Source organism: Gopherus flavomarginatus, chromosome 13 (genome assembly GCF_025201925.1).
Source record: "Gopherus flavomarginatus isolate rGopFla2 chromosome 13, rGopFla2.mat.asm, whole genome shotgun sequence".
Lineage (NCBI taxonomy): Eukaryota > Metazoa > Chordata > Testudines > Testudinidae > Gopherus > Gopherus flavomarginatus.
Window position 1 is genome coordinate 14,146,899 of NC_066629.1, and position 20,286 is coordinate 14,167,184.

The following is a 20,286-nucleotide window of genomic DNA, read 5'->3' on the forward strand; positions in this document are numbered from 1 at the left end:
TTCTGCAGTGGAGGTAAGACTTGCCTCCCTCTCAGATTAAGAGATCTGCAGACAAATCTCTGAGAGCTCAGCAGCCACAAACTGGCACTTCCCAGTTAGGTCCAAAATCAAGAGGCCAGCTCCTCCGAAAGGCTCTGTGTGCTGAATGCTGGGCTGTATCAACAACCTGACCAGAACCATGGGCGCAGAACACTTGAACGGCTGCGCCCACGCGTATGCAAAATGCTTGGAGCACATCTGAGAGGCACTGTGTCTATTGCTGGGTGTGTGAAATTCTCTAGCCATCATTTATTGTATTCATTTTCATTTTAAGTGAATATCTGCTTTCAACGAGTGCTTCCTGCAAGGGGCGTGCCTCACTCAGAGCGCTTATTTTGCTTCCCTTCATTATTAGATTAGGAGCCACTGAAGTTTAACTAACAGTATTTAAGAGATACTGGTACAGAACCGTTCTGCAACTGCTAATCCACCTCAGCCCCTGACAAGTTCTTAAGTATGTGGATCTCTTAGCCACTGTGACCTACCACCACTTGTCTCCTATCCCACCACTGACCCACTCCAAGCAAGGGAATGTTTGGACATCCCTTATACGCCCTGCAGATGTATTCTCCTTACACATCTCCCCTGCATACCATCTCTCTTAGGTACGGATAAGGTCCCTCGTCACTGCAAAATCTGAGCATCTCACAATCTTTAATACATGCCTCCTCATACACCTCTGAGGTAGGACCCATTGTACAGATAGGGAAGTGAAACACAAAGTGGCTAAGGCAGGGGTGGGCAAACTATGGCCCATGGGCTGGATCCGGCCCACCAACCATTTTAAGCCAGCTCTCGAGTTCCCACTGGGGAGCAGGGTCTGAGGCTTGCCCCACTCCAGTGCTCCAGCTGGGGCGCAGGGTTGGAGGTTGCGCCACATGGCTCCCAGAAACCGCAGCATGGCCCCACGCTGTCTCCTACGTGCTCCAGTGGCCCCTCCAGTGCTCCAATGGGAACTGCAGGGGCAGTGCTTGCAGACAGGGCAGCATGCAGAGCCACCTGGCCGTGCCTCTGCGTAGGAGCCAGAGAAGAGCTCAACAGGACCTGTCGCTGCTTCCGGGAGCTACTTGAGGTAAGCACCACCTGGAGCCTGCACCTGAGTCTCTCTCGACGCCCCAAACCCCTGCCCTGATCTCCCTCCCACCCTCCAAACCCCTCAATTCCAGCCTGGAGCACCCTCATGCACCCCAAACCTCTCATCCCCAGCCCCACCCCAGAGCCTGCACTCTCAGCCAGAGCCCTCTCCCCTTCCTGCCTGCCACACAATTTCTATTCCGAGGTGCGGCCTTTGGGCCAAAAAGTTTGCCCACCCTGGGCTAAGAAACTGGCCCAAGGTCACACAGGAAACCTGTGGCAAAGCAGGGAATTCAATCCAGGCCTCCAGAGCACCAGACAAGTGCCCTAATCGCTGGGCCACCTTTCCCAGGCCATTCAGTGATAAAGTGTATTTGCAGATTTGCCTTGCTAGGGAATCTTCCCAGCTGTGCCCTAGAAGAAATCCCCCTCAGGCACCAATGTTACTCCTCCTGGTGAGCTCTCTCCCCAGCATGCTCACTTGCTGCCTGCTCAGCCTTCCGCCAACGCAGTGAAGTCATAACTATAATGATACTATTATATTTTGTTCATTATGCCTCATTTTTATTGCATGGCCTCATTAAGTTAAGAAGCCTCCGTGTTTAACTGCATCTCTTAGCCTCTACATGGGGACTCTGGCCCACATTCATCATCAATCACTTTATTAAAAACACAGGACAAAAATTACTATTAAGCACATTTACTGCCCATCAATCTAGTCAACTGCCTCTCAGGGCCTCTCTCTACCTGCTCAATGCACTGGGGCCAGATGAACGTCACTGGCACCTTTTTAATCTTTTGAATTTTCCAATACTTATGAGTGGATTAAGGGTTCTTTTAGAGAAAAGCAAATGGGAGAGACAGATGCCTGGTTTCTTTCTCTTACGATGCATGCAAGAAAGAAAACCATATACAAATCGAAGGAAATAAACTGTCAAAGAATAAAGCCTTATGGTATTGGATCAATGGCAAGATAATTTACAGAACTCTAGAACAGTTACAGAAACCAACTGATACAGCTGCAGAATTATTATATTGTAATAAACCTGTGGCCTACTATAAACATTATGATATCTCTACGCTGCAGACAATGGTTATTTAAAAGTTCATAGCAGCAGCAGGGATAGAGCTCATCTCCGCTCTTGAACTAAGGAGAATCTACTTTAGTTAGCAGAGTAGAGTGTATGACACAGAGTTTATCAGCTCCAGTTCCATCCACTAGAGGGCAACAATGCACATTAGTCAATTAATTGCAATAGAATGCTGTATTGCACATATGACCATCTCTACAACAGAGAAACGTGAAAGTTGCAAAGTCAGAATGAAACAGGGTTTGGGGAAAGGGATAGCTCAGTGGTTTGAGCACTAGCCTACTAAACCCAGGGTTGTGAGTTCAATCCTTGAGGGGGCCACTTAGGGATCTGGGGCAAAATTAGTCCTTGATCCTGCTAGTGAAGGCAGGGGGCTGAACTCAATGACCTTTCAGGGTCCCTTCCAGCTCTATGAGATAGGTATATCTCCACATATTAGGGTTCCAGTGGGGTTTCCACATCAAAATATTTCCCCTGGAAGGAAATTCATTTTCCCCATCAGGTATGATCAGAAGTGACTTGTCCAAGGTCACTGTACAATGGGATTTGGCCTTATTTCCATTTTGGGAAGTTTCCAATGAGCTTGGAAAAACTCAAGCCACAGGGATGAATAAGCTGTCTGCGGAAATCCATTTCCCAGCTGAAAGGCTGCTGTGATCTCCAATGCAAAGGCAAGAAGAAAGGTGTCCAGCTATTTGGTAGATGTATGCAGACTCTCATTTTTCCTATGCATAGTATAAGTTTATCTTGTTTTTTCCCCTTTTCCAAATCCGTTTTGTTTGGGTGAGATTTTCCATTATGGGGGGAGAGGGAACCCAAAGCACGAGCATTTGGGAGGTCAAAAATGGTACAGAGATACGGCAAAGAGATAAGAGAAAATGTAGCAAGTGCCTCCCACCTTGTTATGGTCCGAGTCTCCTGCTGAAATACGGGAAGATGGTGAATTAAAAAGGGAAGGTGTTTAGGAAGAACTGTATGTCTTAAACACCAAGACCTGAATGCCTAGCTATTTTCTCTTCTAGCTGACCGATTTGATCGAACAGGGCTTTGAAGATTTCAAAGGACGCCATGTTTCCTAGTTTATCATAAGAGTATATCTTAAACCAATGTTATCATTTTAAGCATGACCAGAAAGAGACAGGAATCTGCAGACAATTTCTGGCATGGAAGATAGATGCTCAAACAAGAGGAAAAAGCATGCAAGTTAACATAAGCCGCCCCCACCTTGCATCCAGCCTAGAGTTAATCATCACAGAACTGTGGCATCTCATGACATTTTTACTATCAGAGCAGTGACAGAAAGGATGTTTCTGATCTCCGGGAAAGCTTCCTCCCAGGAACGCAGAATATCTACAACCCTGACACAGATCTGCCAATAACAGCTCAACATCTCTCTAAGGGGAGAGGAACGTACATCCTTCGAGGGATCCACTGCTGCAGCCCCAGCCATTGATATATTCTTGTTAGAGATTCACATTCTGTATTTGCAGTGACAGGCATGACAGATTGATCACTGATGACCAGCTGGGTTGAAATTTGTCACTGTGCATTGGGACAGGAGCACCAGTCCTCTGCACTAGTTGAGCCTACAAGGGAGGGCACGTATGTATCTAGCATATTGATTAGCCCCCTTTGGGGGGTCATTTCTTTAAAAAGGCTAAGGCCCCAATCCTGCAAAGACTTATGCTCCTGTTTAATTGTATGCACTATCAGCATTTGAAGTCACTGGATCGGCACCATGTAACATGAATGTCTGCAGAAAAAGGGTCCGAGGACAGAGTGAGCCATGGAGACTGTTTCCCTTCTCCATTGTAGAGAGCATTTCCCCATAGGTTCCCGCTGAGGCACAATGGCAGGGGAAGCCAATTCCCTGATTGTAGATCAAGGAATTCCACCTTTAAGGCTGTCTGGCACTTTTCATATTAACAATATTAAATATAAAGGAATGGTGCTCCCTCCACCCCCCCTGAAGAAAGTCACCAAAAGCACATAATCTGCCAAAAGGAAGCAGGCATCTCAGATCAAAATTTAATGTGCTAATTTCAGACACACCCACTGCTTTATTATTCCCCAAACTCTCCCTGCACACCCACTGCTTTATTATTCCCCAAACTCTCCCTGCACACAGACCAAAGCATGCCCAGGCAGCGACAGACTTTGTGATCAGGAGGACAAAGTGCTGTGAACAACAGAGCCTAATTTTAGCATCTGTTTGTTCTGCTTCTTCAACACGTAAAGTGGGGGGTGGGAAGAGAAAGGACTGGACTGACTGCTCCCAGCTTATTAAAGACATAACCAGGAGCGGGGCAGAAAAGCGTTAAATCACACTCTGGGATTAGCACATGAAGGAGGAAGAAAAATAACAACCCAGCAGGCACCGCTGGCCGGCAATGCCAGCTTGTAATGTGGGTTGCTGAAGGTTACTGTGCTCCCCTCTGACATATGCTGCCAGCTCTCTACCTCCCTCCCCTTCACCAGGAGACCCAGGCACATTCATCATTAGTCACCAGGAATTGGTAGTCTAGGAACAGCATGGACTGTGTTCCCCCACCTTCCCCAGTTCTTATTCAGCAAGGCCACGACTCATCTGCGCGGCAACCCCCTGACCCAGCCAGATCTTGCTTCCCCTTTGCTCCACCAGTAGGGGTCGCACTGGAGTCTACCCCTCCCCACCTCTCCATTGATAGCAGCACTGGACCTTGCCGACCTTGACTCAGGGAGGGGAATCTAGCCTTAAGTACCCTGCATACAACTCTCATATGATTTGCCAACATACGCTCCCTTATAAACATGTGGGAGCTCAGATTCTCCACTCCCCAATAGCCTAAGATCACCTCTCTCTACAGCACAGAGCTGCACACGGGGTTAAGCACCAATATCCCTCCCCCCCTACAAGCCTCTAGCTCTGTCCTCAGCCTTCCAAGAGAGTCGAAACCCCAACAAGCTGGCTGTGAGCCCAAAGGGACCACAGTGAGTCTGCTCCTGCCTCTCTCAGGGAGCCCTGTACCGGCAGCATGGCTCTCTTCCATGCAAGCGCTGCTGCTGCCACCACCAGGCTGAATTTAAAAGCGAGGAGGAGCTGCAGCTCTCAGCCTCTGCCAGATGACCTGGTTTACTATTCAAAATACCTGGGTATTTTTACCTCCACACACACCTCTGTCTGTGGTTTTAATTTTTAAACCCTCCTCCCAAAGTCTACAGGCTCTTTTCTTAGCATTGCAAAAGCATTAGCTCAGCGAGGTAAGATTATAAGTTAAACAGAATCTTTCACTGTTTTAATTGGCAGCAAATGCCCCGATAGTGACTGATAGGACCCTAATCAGGATACACTGCTGGAGTCAGCTAGGACTGGAGAGGACAGTCACTAGACTGCAGGGGAACAACTCCAGAGGTGGGTTAGCTATCCTGGCAGGGCTTTCTCATCTGACTTCTGTGGATTTTGTCGTCTGTAGCTATTTCTGTGCCGCAGGGAGGATGCAGGCAAAGTGAAGACTGCAGGCAGCTCCTTTCCAGTTAGAGAGAGAGAAGTGGTTTTGCAACTTTGAGAATGCAAAGATGTCAAGACCAATCCCACACCTTGCTCTGTGATTTTTCCCCAGCTCATAGATGACACACGGCCTGCCACATACTGACCAAGACGCAGCGGCCGGTAACATTGGTGGGTGAATGACAGAGATGCAAAGTGAGGAGCAGCAAGGAGCTGTGATGGGTTCTTCCTACATGGGCAGCCTGGGAGTAGGGTTGGGCTCTGGGTGTCTGTCAAATGTCATCTCAATTTATTGGCCAGGTTTTAGAACCTCCTCCTCAAAGGAGATACACATGGGATCTCCTAGTCCCACACTTGCTAGGTACAGAGAAGCTTCTATTCAAGCAGCTGAAGCCAGCTCCGAGATACAAATAGATGCTGGAAGGGAGACTGTATGTACACTTTACCACAGCAGGCCTATCTTATTCAAGTTGCACAACAGCAGAGATAAGCCAGGGGAAAGACCCACATCTCAGCTGCTTTTGGGGAGCCTGGATCCAGAGTCAGATTTTTGGTTGTATAGACCGGACTCTGCCCGCCAAATACACGTTCAACACAAATCAGTAAGCAACTTGATTCGGATCTCTGTGAATCATTTTCACGTCACAACTGGATTTGGTGGCGTGACTCCTGATTTACAATGCTGAAAAAATAGGGATCCGCCATAAGTTCTGGTGTCCTAGGCAAAGCCTCAGGAGGATTTACATCCATTAATTAAAGGTTATAACTAATAAAGCTAATACAGGATTATCAGACTTTGTACTATGAGGCATAGGTCTGGAAGGCCAAGGGGGCAGGCCCCACGTGTCACACCTTCCTCTGAAGAATCAGGATGCTAGATTTCAAGGACCTCTGGGCTGCTCCCTTCAGTTCCTCTGCTCCTCCACTGACCCAGCATGGCACTATCAGCAGCAACTGCCAAATCACCACATAAGAGGACAGCAGCCAATGGGCTTTCATTGAAAACAGGAAGCCTCCGAGATGTTTGCCACCTGGCCACTCATAAGAGCAGCAGGGGCAGCTGACTCTGGCCCAAAGCAATCATCACTGGTTCAGAACCTTCTCAGCCATCCCTTTCACCTGCATCTAAGGACATCTGCTCTCTGACCTCTTAACTCCTGCTCTCCTTGTACCAGATCACTCCACATCAGTCAGGACACCTGCTCCCCCACTCTCACTATAGCTTTGGTCTCAATTTGCACTGTAGTTTCCTAGGTGCTACACAACTGCATCTTTAGAGGAACCTGGAATCTCCTGAACACCAACCCTTCCTTTGGTCCTTCACTCCACACCTTTCCCTCCCTTATTGACTCCCCTTAGAGGTATCTGCTCAAATGCTCTCGCCAATGCATTTTTATCCCCTCCTACCCTTTCTCTGCAGTCCAAAAGCAGGACAGCCATGTGCCTAAAGGAATCCGACTCTCACGAGACAGCCTAGCTCTTTGTACCTCACCTCCCCTCAACCCACAGCCATCCTCCCATGCAGTGAATGTAATCCAACCCCTAAGGTAAGGAAATAGCTCCTTACAATAGGGGGCTGTAAAGGCAGCCCCCAAGGTGCCCAAAGGCCACTCCTGTCTTGCACACTGTTATCCAGAAGTAAGTGCTGCCCAAGCCTCATTCACTTGGACCTGGTAAAGAACAGGAATTGATCACTCGAGTTCACCGGCAGGTCCTGGTGCAGGCTAGCACCCTGCGAGCCTTGTACATCACACAGTGTTCTCAGCGCAATGGGCTTTTCATCTGGTCTCCTATTCGAACAATATCTTGGTCCGGTGACATCTGTTGCGTTAGTGACCATGCTACAGGCCTCAGCCCATCCTTCTTGGAAGATTATATTTAAAATCCACCAGCCAGCCTGTGGTGAAGTCACTAGCCACAGCCCAGCTAGCAATACAAAGCTGGAGTGGATGAGATTGTAGCACCACCTACAAAGAGACAGCACTCACTGGCCATATTTTAGGCCAGTGTAGGTCACACCAACTCTCAGCCCCTCTCAACTAAGCAGGGGACAGGAACATCCCAAGGGGCAGAATTCTGGCAGCATATTTATGACCAGGGTGAAAGCTTTGTCCTTGCTGGTGGAGAACTGAGTGTGTATGTCAAGAATACTCCCACAGGGGAAAGACCAAATCCTTGAGTTTCACCCACTTGGCAATTTGAGGTGAGGGGGGCGGCAAGAGAAGCAGCTGGATTTTGCTGTGAAAATAGCTTTTCTTTGGCCACCTCCTGAAATGAATTATGGCTTGCCAGAACGGTGACTGATCAGCCTCCTACCCCAATTTTAAGTCCCCATCACCTTGTGCTGCACCCTTCTGAAAAGTAGCGTGGCTCCCCCTACCCCCCAAAAGTGGCTACTTCAAGCTGCCCTCTTGCTGCAGGAAACCATGAGTAGCAAAGTAATCCCACCACTGTGATACCCAGGTAGGCCATTATGTGAGTTCAGCTGTCTTAACTTGTTACTGAGTATACAAGCGGTGCTGACATTTATTTAATCCTCATAGTACTGTTGACTGTGTACTTACGGAAACATCGCATGCTTATGGGAGACATTTGTTTCCAAGCAGCTTATGCTAAATTGCAATGGTATAAAGGAAACACTTATCCAATATTGACATTTACTGACTCCTGGCAGTATACCGCCTGAATACTCATTTATACCACTGGAGAGGAAAAAAAGAAATGGAAAGAATCCAGGCCTTTCACTTCTGATCTCTTTTCAGGAGTTGAGCAATGTTGAGCTAATGACAAAAATGGAAAGTTATGTGCCCAGAACAGCAGGGGTGGACGGAAGAGCCTCGCAACTTTTCACCAGTTCATGATCACTTCCTTCTTCAGGGAAGGATTATCATCTTGGGTTCATGGCACAAAGCTTTGATCCCCTCCCACCTGAGAGTACCCAGGAGAAAGGCCATCAGTTATGAAATAATTTTTTAGTCTGTATTTTTAGACTGTAGTTATTAAGATCTCTCATGCCTTGCTGTATGAATTCCAGACCCGACCCTAAACATGCCATTCCTGCAGGATATTTGTATATCCTCACACAGGAACACAGCGTTATTCAATGAAATTCATCCTGCACAATAGGTGGAATTTTCAGCCGCTAAGGTATCAGGCCAAATCAATCCCTAGTGTAGTTCCACTGACTTCAATGCAGTAATACAAGGGATGAATCTTCCCTTTACTGTATAGAAAACTACTGCAACAAACCCAACCCCACAAAGTTTTCCTTGCACACAGAGGTTAATTATCCATTGTGTGAACATACTCCACTGAACACTGTTCCCAGTTACTTTATACAGCGAGGCATCTATTATTCTCAGCTGAAGACCTGATTGGGTCACATTACTGTTAATGAATGGCAGTTATGTGAATGCCCTTTTAAAAGCAAGTCCTATGATATTCTAGAGCTACAGCAGGCTTTGGGGTTACTGCTGTAGTTTTCTTCTTATGCGGGGGTGCTGAATGAACAAATTAAGATGAGGTCTTATCCTACAGCTGGTGGCTGAATCTAACTAAATGAATCTTCTACCTCCTACTAATAATGTGACATTTAAAGAGAGCCAGCAAGTGCACAATCAACTGCTAAACGGTGTATGGAAAGCATGTTTTAAATTTTGACTAATGCTGTACAGTAAGAGGCAGATCCATCCCTCATGTAACTATGGAACTAGGAGTTCTTTAGAAAGCTCTCCCTCCTCTGCTTTTGGGGTTGGTAATGTCACTTTGCTGATCATCTTTAAATGGACATTGTTGGATCAAACTGGAAACAGTGTATGTCTGGTAAAGTCTACATCTACATCATAGCCGATCCTCCGCAGTCTTTGCGACCCAAACACTGCAGCATCAGGTAAGCGCAGCAGAAGCCAAATGTAAGAGACAATAAAACAAAAAAAGTGAATCTGACTAACCTGTTTTCTATTTGTGCAAATAGAGACAAACAAGGAAACCTGAGCCATCAATGATGAAAAGCATATTGGATATTAAAAAAAATATTTGTGATTCAATAATGTACAACATGGATTCTCCACCTGGTGGTTGTGGGCAGGTTTCAGAGTCCCAACCAAACTCCTCCCGCCTTTACAGAGGAGAGAAAAACCCAGAACACATTTTATACTGCAATATGGGAAAAGATTGGGAGCTACTGCTTTAAGGTGTTAGCACCACAGGTCAGGATTTTCTATATATATTTTTTTATCTGACCGACCTCCCTTTAAAGTAACAGTGAGGCATCCAGGAAACAAGAGACAAAAGTAATGACACCTGCCTGAGATGGACTGCACCATGTAAGATGTGTTCTGCACTGTACCCTGCCCTGAGACCTCTGCATAACCTTAGCGCAGGGAGACCAGTTACAGATGCAGCATTCACCTCGAGACATGAGCCATTACTTGGAATTCCCTTGCTATGTGAAAGTAATGAGGGTCTCAATGAAAGGTCAGTGACCCCTTTTTATGACTGAATTCAGCTGGTGGAAGAGATCTAGCTTAAAAAAAGGCATCTTTGGTCCTCTACTAAATCTCACTGCAGACCCTACCAATGGATTACTACCACCTACTCATTTGTTTGTACAAACCCAATCATCAAAATCATGTAGAAGCAGACTGGACAAAGCACAGGAGAGCAATGATGCTTCATTAGCGCCTTGGATGACCCAGCAGCCCTTTTCCATCTCTAACATGGAATTGATTCTAGTTTCCCCCCAATCTAGTCTTGCCTTGTGTTCCCAGGACAAGCACCTTAACAGCAGGATTTCCCATCCTCTGTCATTATAAGCAGTTACTTCTTGTTGCACTGTTAATGACTGAAAAATAATCCCCTCCTCATTTAGCACTGGTTACAGCCTATGAGGTCACCTCATTCTCCAAAACCTGATGCACTCATTTCCCTTTACTTCTCCATAAACATCTCTGGAGAATGGAAATTACTTGCCCTGCACGGGGAATACCACCGAACATACCAGCAAGCCCCCCTATAAAGGCTCTCTCAACTCCCTGCAGGGCAAGAGGACTATGGATAGAGTCCAGAACTTGTGTTTTCGGAACTTTTCAGCAAAGGCTCCTTCTCTGGATCCTCTCCAGTTTGTGGCATCAAGGTTCATGCTGCATGCACCACCCCAGATGTGTCCCCCCAAAAAAAACCCAATATACAGAGGGGAATGGTTAACTCACCAGCCCTACGTGTAAATCTATTTATACAACCCCGGAGGTTCACCTTTCTTTTGTATCAGCACCATTCTGCAAGCTTCTGGTCCACTCACCGTCACACATCAATCCTGTTCTCTTCCATCATAGCATTACAGGCAGAGGATTGGGTAAGTGCCTCAACTGGGTATTCCCAGCCCTTTGCTGTACCTGGATTTGGCCTGATTTCCCTTCTCAGCTTAACCTCACAAATTCATTGCCCTTGTCACCTGTGGTCTGATGACCAGTCATGGTAACGTTCACACACTGCAAATAATAAAGTGCCCCGGGGCAAAGGGTCCTGGTTTGATTTTAAAGAGTCCTTTGCAAGGACTGCAATCTCTTCAAAGCAGGGCAGAGGGAGAAAAGCTCTGTACAGTGCCTACAGAGACTGGAGTTTACCATTCCAATAGCAGATAGCCAGAGATCCATAGGCAAATAGGACACTTCAGACTCTTGAGGGCAAGGGCTATTTTCTGTTCTGACAACAGCCAGATAGATATTTCATTGGCATCTGTCTAGTTACTCTAGATTTACACCAGGGTAACTGAGATCAGAACGCGGCCAAAGGACATGCCCCACAGAGCTTACAGGAACACAGACGCAAGACACTGGCACAACAGTTCCAATGAAGTGGCACCTATGCCAGATCACTTCTGCAGAGGAAAGTTTCCTGTCGGGGCATGGATTATGGAGGCACTTGAAAGATGGAAGAGAAGTAGACATCTGTTCCAGGTGGACAGGGATGACGTCAAAAGAGGTACTAAGCCAATAGGTGGGTAAACCAAGGCAACAATGAGAAGAGTGGCTAAGGAGCACTCCCGTGCCAGGGCCTAGACTGGTGTCCAGGGAGGTTGGCGTGATTTGCCATATCCCCTCCTTGGAAGTTGGTTAGATCATAACAAGATTGTAGGGCTCACACTGCTGGTTCCCTTACATTTATAAATGCTCCTCTACAATGACTGAGCTGGTGCCTGGCTCTAGGAGACCACACAACACAACCCAAGCCTTGTTTTAAAGCTAAGTTGCAGACCTCCATCTGTTTGTTGTTGTTTCGTTGCACCAGGCCACGATTCATGGGACCCACCCTAGATGGATTTAACACAGAAGATTCATGGGCTCTCACTGTGAATTCTACTCGAGTGCAGAGCATGTTTGGGATTTGGCTGTGAAGGATCGGACATACGGCAAGGGGCTTCCATGTTGTTATTTGTTTCTTCCAACCTCAGCTCTTTTGGGTGAAAGGGGAAAATAATTGGACATTAAAAAAAGAAAAAATGAAGTGAGTTTCATGTTTGTGGATGACAACAAAGGGCATAACACATCCCCCCCCAGCAGGAGGTAAATTTCACAGTGATTTCATCCTGGTTTCCACCAGGAACTATGATACTGAGGACTTAGGAATAACAGCAACACCAGGAAAAAACAACCAACCAACCAATCACCACACAAAAACAACCCAAAGAGACTCCACAACAGCCAGTGTTTTGCGTGTAAACTTTCAGAGCCAGAAGACAGGGATTTGCTGGGGAATCAGAGAGTTAAAAAACAACAACAACAACACAGGAAGGACATTTGTTCTCTACAGACCTTAAGAGACATTTGCTCTGACCCAAAAGCATCGCTATCAGTTACAGGAGAGATCATCCTCCTTCATTATTCTGTAATACCTCTCAATGCTGAAAGGGGATACGTGGGGTGGGGCCCCAGTGGATTAGATACTGGACATTTACATGTGGAGATCTGCTTGAAATCTGGCTTTGTAGAGTGAGTCTCAAAATTATTCCATTAAGAGACTTTAAAAGGGTCTACAGGAAAGCAGAAGTGTGTTAGTAGGTTCACCTCCTAAAGGAGAGACACACTTTGCACTGTGAAATCCTAGCACGGGGAGGTCAAATTGATCTCTGGTCAGCCAAGCCATAATATGAATCGAAATCAGCCCAACGCAATGCGCTCAACCCCCAGGACATGGAACACATGGGAAGTATGGTCACTGTTAGAGCACATTGTATGGTCATCCTCAGAAGCCCAATGTTGTTCAGCATCATTTCCCAGGACAGCAGCAAACCAGCCTGCCACCAAGATGCATGGGGTCAACTTAGGACAAATCCTTGGGCTGAAATCCAATGACCTTACCTGGAGAAGAATCAGTTATCGGAGGTTCTCATGCAAGGCCCATGCCTAAGTTAAATGTTCCATGCACGATTCTTGCATCATACATACGTGATCCTTGCCAGTCTGCTGTTATTGACTTGAGGGAGTAGGTGTCCCGAGTGTGCTATTCACACAGTTCCATTTGGGTCAAATTCACCCTTCGTGTAAGTGAACAAAACTCCACTGACTTCCCTGGACTCGCAGTTGCATAGACCATGGGTAGGTCTGGCTCAATGACTTCACTGGGTCTACCTGTGTAAGTGAGGCAAGTGGGATTCGCCTGTGAGCTCCCTCCTGCATGAGATGTTACTGCCCTATGGGTGCACACCATCTGCATCCGTCAACATGCCACTTGTATGACCCAACAACCCAAGTGGCACTCTTAAGATCATGGGTGCATATGCTATTGAAATCAATGGCACCACGATGGCACTGTGCCCAGGAGTGCATAAGCACTACCAGCCCAGATGTGCAGTCAGAATGGGGAATTTCAAGTAGGGGAAGCACCAATGTGTCGTGGAAATACATTTCAGCTCCTAGATCTGTGCTGCCCCTTCCTCAGCAGCCAGACAGATTGGAGAGGGGCTAGAACAAGACACACACCAGGAGGCTAGCAGCCCGGCTGCTGGCTGTCATGTTTCTCAGGCACAGCAAGCAACAGCTACATGGCAATGAATTTATCCTTCTTACCGTAGGAACCAGCCCGTGTGCAATGTTAGCTGTGCTGCCATGTAACCCAACATGAATTTGCAAGGTACCAGAGGCGCATTCCCAACAGGTCACCGCAGAGAAGGCGATCAACTAGACCACACAGCAAAGAGCCAAGACGCGGACCTATACAGCAGCTTTCAAACAGCAAGGCTCATTAAAAAGTCCTAATTAAAAACAATGCCTGGGAAGTGTGTGTGTGGGGGGGGGAGCGAGGCCCTTCTGGAGCTGAAAGGCAAACTTCTGCAGCTTTGCAAGCAAATTGCCATTTGACCTGCAGGGAGTGGAGAAGCTCAGGGGGCATGGGAAGAGACACTACAAGGAAAAGCCAGGCTGCCAAATTGCTCATATACCTGAACCTGCCACTGCCCCAGTGTACCAGGAGAGCTCAGATTTTTCTGCCTGAAATTGACATGGCAGACATGGTGGGTTTCTTTTGAGCAGAACGAAGCCACCTTCTATTGCAAACATGGCTCTCCCCTTAGCACCGTCAGTGGTAACAGGGGGTTAGGGGGCCCCCAGCAACATGTCTGGCCCACAGCTCAGAAGAGAAAGCAACAAGTAGGCTGCTGTGGAGCGCCATGCCTCCAACCAGGGGTTGGGAGGTGGGGGAAACAGCCACCCCTTACAAGCTACACTCTCCCCCTAAAAGTTTCACCCTTCATTTCATCAACAGATGGACTCGTGGGTGGTTTCTTTTAACTACCCCATGCCCTGCCCTGCATGTATGCCTTCATGTGACACAGCTAACACCTGACATTAGTATTCTGAGAGGGCACAAGCAACCTCAATTCTTTAAGCAAAACCCTCCGTTTTCCACAGGTGACTGGCAACAGCTTTGCCCCAGCAACACAGCTCTGAAATAACACTCCCACCCCGACGCCTGGGACTGGCTGCTCAATATCAAAGTTGTGTGGGAAATTCCTCTAGACTGCCCGGCTCTCTCCGGCTTTGGAAACATACCGCCAAAAGGGAGCGCCGAATCCCCTCTACCCGAACCATGGGGACCCACATGCGCTAATCTAAGGCACCTCTTTCCATCACAAAACACGCTGCAATTGCAACTCCCCCAGTCAAGGCGCTCTCCCCCAACCGAAACAAGGCAAAACGACCAATCAAGGCTCAAAAACCTTGCAAAACAAACAAAGCCCTCATTGGGGGTCTAATGGAGAAGGGGGGAGAGGAGTTCAGAGCAGTGTTTACACACAAACGAGCTAATTAACATAGCTGGAGCAGAAAGAACTAATTTGCATGTTAAACATTTTTTTAAGGCGAGCTGCCTTGAGAGACAGCAAAACTCCACAATGCACTTGCCAGCGAAGGACCCTTTCCCAGATATGAGCGCATCCTCCTGGCCAAACCCAGGGGCTCACCTGGCTTGATCTCCCCAACAGGAGAGCCAGCACCCCTGCTTTGCCACCATCCCCGACCTGCCTGCCCACCCTACTTTGAAACTCAGGAACCGCCGTGTCCTACCTTGGCTGAGCAGCAAGAAGCAGAGGAGCAGCAGGTCTGCCTGGAAAGCTTTCATTCCTTAGAGTTTGTCGGCGGGGAGCGAGCAGGAATCTGGGGCTGCAGCTTCTCCGGCGCCTGCAATCCTTCTCTCCCTCAATTTCAGCAGCCGGCTGCGATGGAGTTGCGCTGAGCCGCCTCTGCTTGTCTGGCTCCTGGCAGCTCCATCCTCAGTCTCAGCACCCCAGCTACACAGCCTCCTCTACAGGAGCTCCTCCCACAGCAGTCAGGGACTTGACTGACAGAGCAAATCTTTTCTACACAGGCTGGAGGGAGAGTAATAATTAAAGAGGGAATACTTGTTAAAAATGAAAAAGGCTGGTTAGTCTTTCCTCTCCTCCCTCTAGAGAATGTGCTGCTTTCATCCGACACAAGCTCAGGCAGCCGGGCTCCGTGTCTTTTCACGGGAGAACATTTCTGATTTTACAGGAGCAAAGTTGATTAATAATTTTCGTTCCTGCTGCATGGAAGTAGGGAACACTGTGCGCTCGCAAAGCAACGGGGGGAGGAATTTTGTGCAGGGAGAGAGAGCTCTATAGGAAGAACTTAGGCTGCGTGGAACATATGCAACTCTCCATGTGCTAAATTGCAATGGAGCAGATGAGATTTTTTTCTTCTTTGCTCTAGAAAGGTTTCCCACCCCACCTCTGGGTTCCAGCACTGGGCTGCTACTCTCTGCTAAGAGGCACCACCCATGGCAAAAGAAATAGCAATGCAACTAAGTGACTTTCCTCTCTTGCAGCCCCTCTTTTTTGTGTGAGGGGAGAGCTTGTACCAGTGGCTTTTGGAAACACTTGCAGGTGAACATCCCACTATTCGCTCAGGTGAAGAAGCTCATCTGCTTTTCCCCCACTCGACAGTCCTTTTGCTCCCACTAAACTATTCCATCCTTTAGCTGCCAGCCTCTGGGCAGCTGCCATCCATGGGGAAATGGATGGCTCTGTGCAGACGGGATCATACAGTACAACTCAAGAACAGTTATCTTCATGGTCCATGCAACCTGGCTGAAGGACTTTGGTTAGATTCAGGGCTAACTCTGTGCTTCAAGGAGTGGCTATAGCATAGCTGGTATGGAAACGATGTCTCACTTCACTCAGAGCTCCACTTAATTCTTATGGAAGCCAATGGCTGTCTTTCCCCATTGGCTTCCTTAGGAGCTGAGTTGAGCAGTACAGTCCCTAACCATGCTAGGTTGCACTAGGTTTGAACATAGTTCCAACTAGCGTAGCTGGTGTAAAGAATACAAACCTTCAGGGCATGACAGCCAGTAATTGACAGGGGTTAGGAAGGAACTTCCCCTACAAACTGGTTATTTCAGAAGTGTCCACTTCAGGCTTTTTGCAGCTGGCCGGGCAGAGGCAGGATTTCAGTATAAATGGGCCTCTGATGTGCTACAGCAATTGCTGTGTCCCCAGGCACAGAAGTCGATAGGATTCTATCTCGGTGGGATTTAGCTCACCAGAAGGTAATCTAAATTCCATCCAGGTAGAATCCTATCCTAAACTGTTGCTGTGCACCATTAAACCACCTGCTGTGTTCCACCCCAGAGGTGCATCTGTCTCTCAGCTGCAGGCTGAGTGATTTCTGTGCATCGGAATCCTTCAGCAAAAGAGGTGCTAAGGGAATGTAACATTTTCTGCTTCAGAGTCATTCCACATAAAGATTTGATTCATTGGTAACAATTGTCCTGTTTCCCCTTGCTATATTTACTAGCAGGGTGCAAGACAGTCAATCCATACAGGAACTGTATTATGTAGCTCTAGGGAGTTGTGTGACCATTTGTATAAAAGATGCTGCACAAAGTATAATTGTTTGATTGACGCTAGTGAATCACCACCACTGTTTCCTAAGGGAATATAGTAGCATATCTATAGCTATTAGCTATCTTACCAAACAGATGTGCACCATGACCCTCAGATCAAAGCAAATAGAGCTCAGAACCTCCTACTCCTGAGGCACAGGCCTCTCACACTTGACAGATTCTCCACTACCTCAGCACTATAGGGCTTATGACATACAGTTAAGCTGCTCTTTGATTTTATCAAGTAGAGGGCATTAGTGCACCCAGTGGCCAGGTCAGTAAGGATGGTGGATGACACTTGCTTTGAGCAACCAGAAGTTTTTGCTTAATTGCACTCACCCAAAGGCATCTCGCCCTTGTGTTGACTGGATTGTTGCAAAACAACTGAAGAGCATGAATGCAGGCAGGCAAACCAGGCCTAGAGGGCTGTGTCTCACCCACCTGCTAGAGGTGAAGAGAAACAAAGCAGCTTCCAGAACTCATATCCCTCTGTGCTAAACAATCAAATGGTGCTCCCCCACAAGCTCTGGCTAACAGAGGCAAGACTGCTCCCTCCTCTGCAATATTCTACATGTGATGGTCAGGTTTAACTTCCTCAGACTTAGGGGCAAGGGATCTGAGCAATGTTTCCCATATAATTCCACCTCTAGGACTCACAGGAATCACATATGAGGCAGGAGGAGCTTTATTTTTCCCAGGTTGGTTCCCTCCACCCTGGGAGGTACTGCAAAGCAGAAATGCAGAAGCAGTTTTGTTTTCATCGTGGAACATGTTGCTCATCTCTGCACTGGGAATGGTGGTGCTGATGGAGGAGATGCCAGGCAGCTAGAGCAGGACAACACACACCTGTCTAATCCAGGGGCAGGGGCTTTCAGGGCTGACCACTCACAGCTGCTAGAGAAGCTACACAGAGGTGACAGCACAGTTAGATACCCAGTCCCACAGCCTCACTTCATATACTCAGGACTCCCATCCCCACAGAGAAGCCAGGGGAAAGGCTTAGGGGAGGGCTGTATTGTAGAGATCACACTCTCCCTCCTACCAAAAAAAAAAATCCCTTCCATCCACAGAAGCAATTTGCCCCACCAGCCACAGGGACAAGCATCAAAGTCCCTTTGAGCCAGGCATCAAGAGAGTACAGGCTGGGGGAAAGAGCCATTCTAGCCTTCTTAAGAGGTAAACAGCCTCTGGGCCACATGAAACCCAGTAAAGACACCTATGCTCAGCACTCACATCAGGCACTTGCTTTTAGCCAGGGGAAACAAAGCAAACAAAGAAACACATCATACTGGGGCACCAGTATCAGCCCTCATGCTACAAGCCAAACAACTAAAGCCTTGCACCAGCACTTCCCTAGATAGATGAGATTAGGGAGAAAACAAAAAAAAACCCACTCCTCTCCTCTCCTTTCCCAGGGACACAAAAGCACTTCACCCCCAGCTTTGCAGCACTCTGCTTCCTTTTCATGACTTCCCTCAATTGGAAGACAGGGCTCCAAACCCTAGCAGCAGAACAAGCCACAGCTGCCAGCCCTTCAGTGCGGCCAGGCAGTCTTTGATTACTAGTTCCCGCCTTTCTGCCCACTGAAGGGACTGAACCCCTTTCCTGGTTCACACCAGGACTGCACCCCATCACAGACCCCTGTGATTGATAATGAGCGTGAAAATATTATCTAACATTTCTATAGCATTTATTGTCCAGAAAGAGAGTGGGATCTTAAACACCTTTGCAATAGCAACTAAAAGGAAACATAAACCATACCCAGGGATGTCACTCCTTACTGCTGATTGGCGGCCACCTCTGGGGTGGAATGCAGCAGCTTTTAGGCAACACACAGCTACACTGTACAATGATTAAAGACAGGAAGTGAGGAAAAATTCTGTATCCATTTGAAATTGCAAGGGGGCACTTGGGGGCACTGAATGTAATTATAAAATGAGCATTATACAGTAATTATGGCTTTGAAATCTAATTACTTACAGCTGTGCCTTTGTGCTTAAAGGTGAACTTCAAAGGGAAATGGCAGAGTTCTCCTAGGGTTTATACTGATATCTGCAGAAAATCACCAACAGCCAGGCAACAGAGTCTGGCTATGTGCAAATTTGCATCAGTTTCATTCAACTGGTGCAAATCTCTCTGGGGATGCATGGACGCTGATTTAGCTGGCACCTCTCTGTTTACAAGCTAAGCCGACAGAAGCCAGTTTAAATTGATTTATGAACTATTGATTTATCTACACACTAAGTGGCACCAATTTAACTAAATCAGTTTAGAATCATACTTTTAGTTAAATTGGCATAGAGCTGTATTTGTGTATAGGCCTGGCCTAAAATAGGCATCATCAGTATGTTATCATATAACAAGGACAACTCTTTGTTTTCTTCTTAAGCCTTGTGACTACCAGACCTGCTGAGACTCTGCCAATGCCATGCACCATATGCATATCCCTGATGGTATCACAGTAACCAGGGTTCCTTGTGACACACAGTCATCATGTAGAAGGTTGGGATTTTCTTTTCACTTGAGTTCATGATTTTGCAACAATTCTCCACCTTCCTCCTCCCAAAAGCATGAAATTATTTTCTAGCAGAATTATTAACTTTGTTCCTGTTCTCAAGTGCAGCAGGGGCCACAAAGCACTGGGCTAGGAATAAGGAGATGTGGAACCTAATAATCCATTGTATGCATACAACCCACACTAGAGTTTGTGTGAGACCAGCTAATGGGATAATTAGGTCTTGGGGGTCTGTTCCTGTTTCTGCCACTGGCTTGCTGGGAAACCACGGGCACGTCACTTAACTTCCCTGTGTCTCTGTTTCTTCTGTACAGTTCACGACCTGTAAAACAGGAATAAGTATACTGATTGGAACTGCCTGGAAAATAGTATTTTCTGTGACAAATTTCAAAATAACATTACAAAGGATTCATTTTTCAATTTATGTGTGTGGAAATTTTCTTTTTTTGACAAACTGAAAATTTTTTTTTCCTTCATTTTTTCATCCGCAAACCAGGAAAACATCAAATTCCAGGAAAAGGCCATGCACTGGGTTGTTTTTTTGTAAAATTCCACATCATGAGACCATCAGTTCACCACCTCCACTGGTGTGAGCGGTGGGAGCCCTAGTGAAGACAGGACACAAACTCCTCTAGGCATTTTAACGACTGTGTCATCTAGCCCTGCAAAGTGAAAAGGGGATG

At 47.1% G+C, this 20,286-nt stretch overlaps 1 protein-coding gene across 2 annotated transcripts in view; it reads right to left on the bottom strand.

Annotated features, from left to right (window-relative positions):
* The window catches only part of KIRREL3 (kirre like nephrin family adhesion molecule 3), a 737,495-nt gene extending 722,028 nt beyond the window's left edge, over positions 1–15,467 (bottom strand). For both annotated transcript variants that reach the window (XM_050921587.1, XM_050921586.1), the window contains exon 1: positions 15,252–15,467. In XM_050921587.1, coding sequence (XP_050777544.1) covers positions 15,252–15,306 — 55 coding nt within the window. In that variant the 5' untranslated portion in view covers positions 15,307–15,467. The remainder of the gene's footprint in view (positions 1–15,251) is intronic.
* Positions 15,468–20,286: the final 4,819 nt, after the last annotated feature.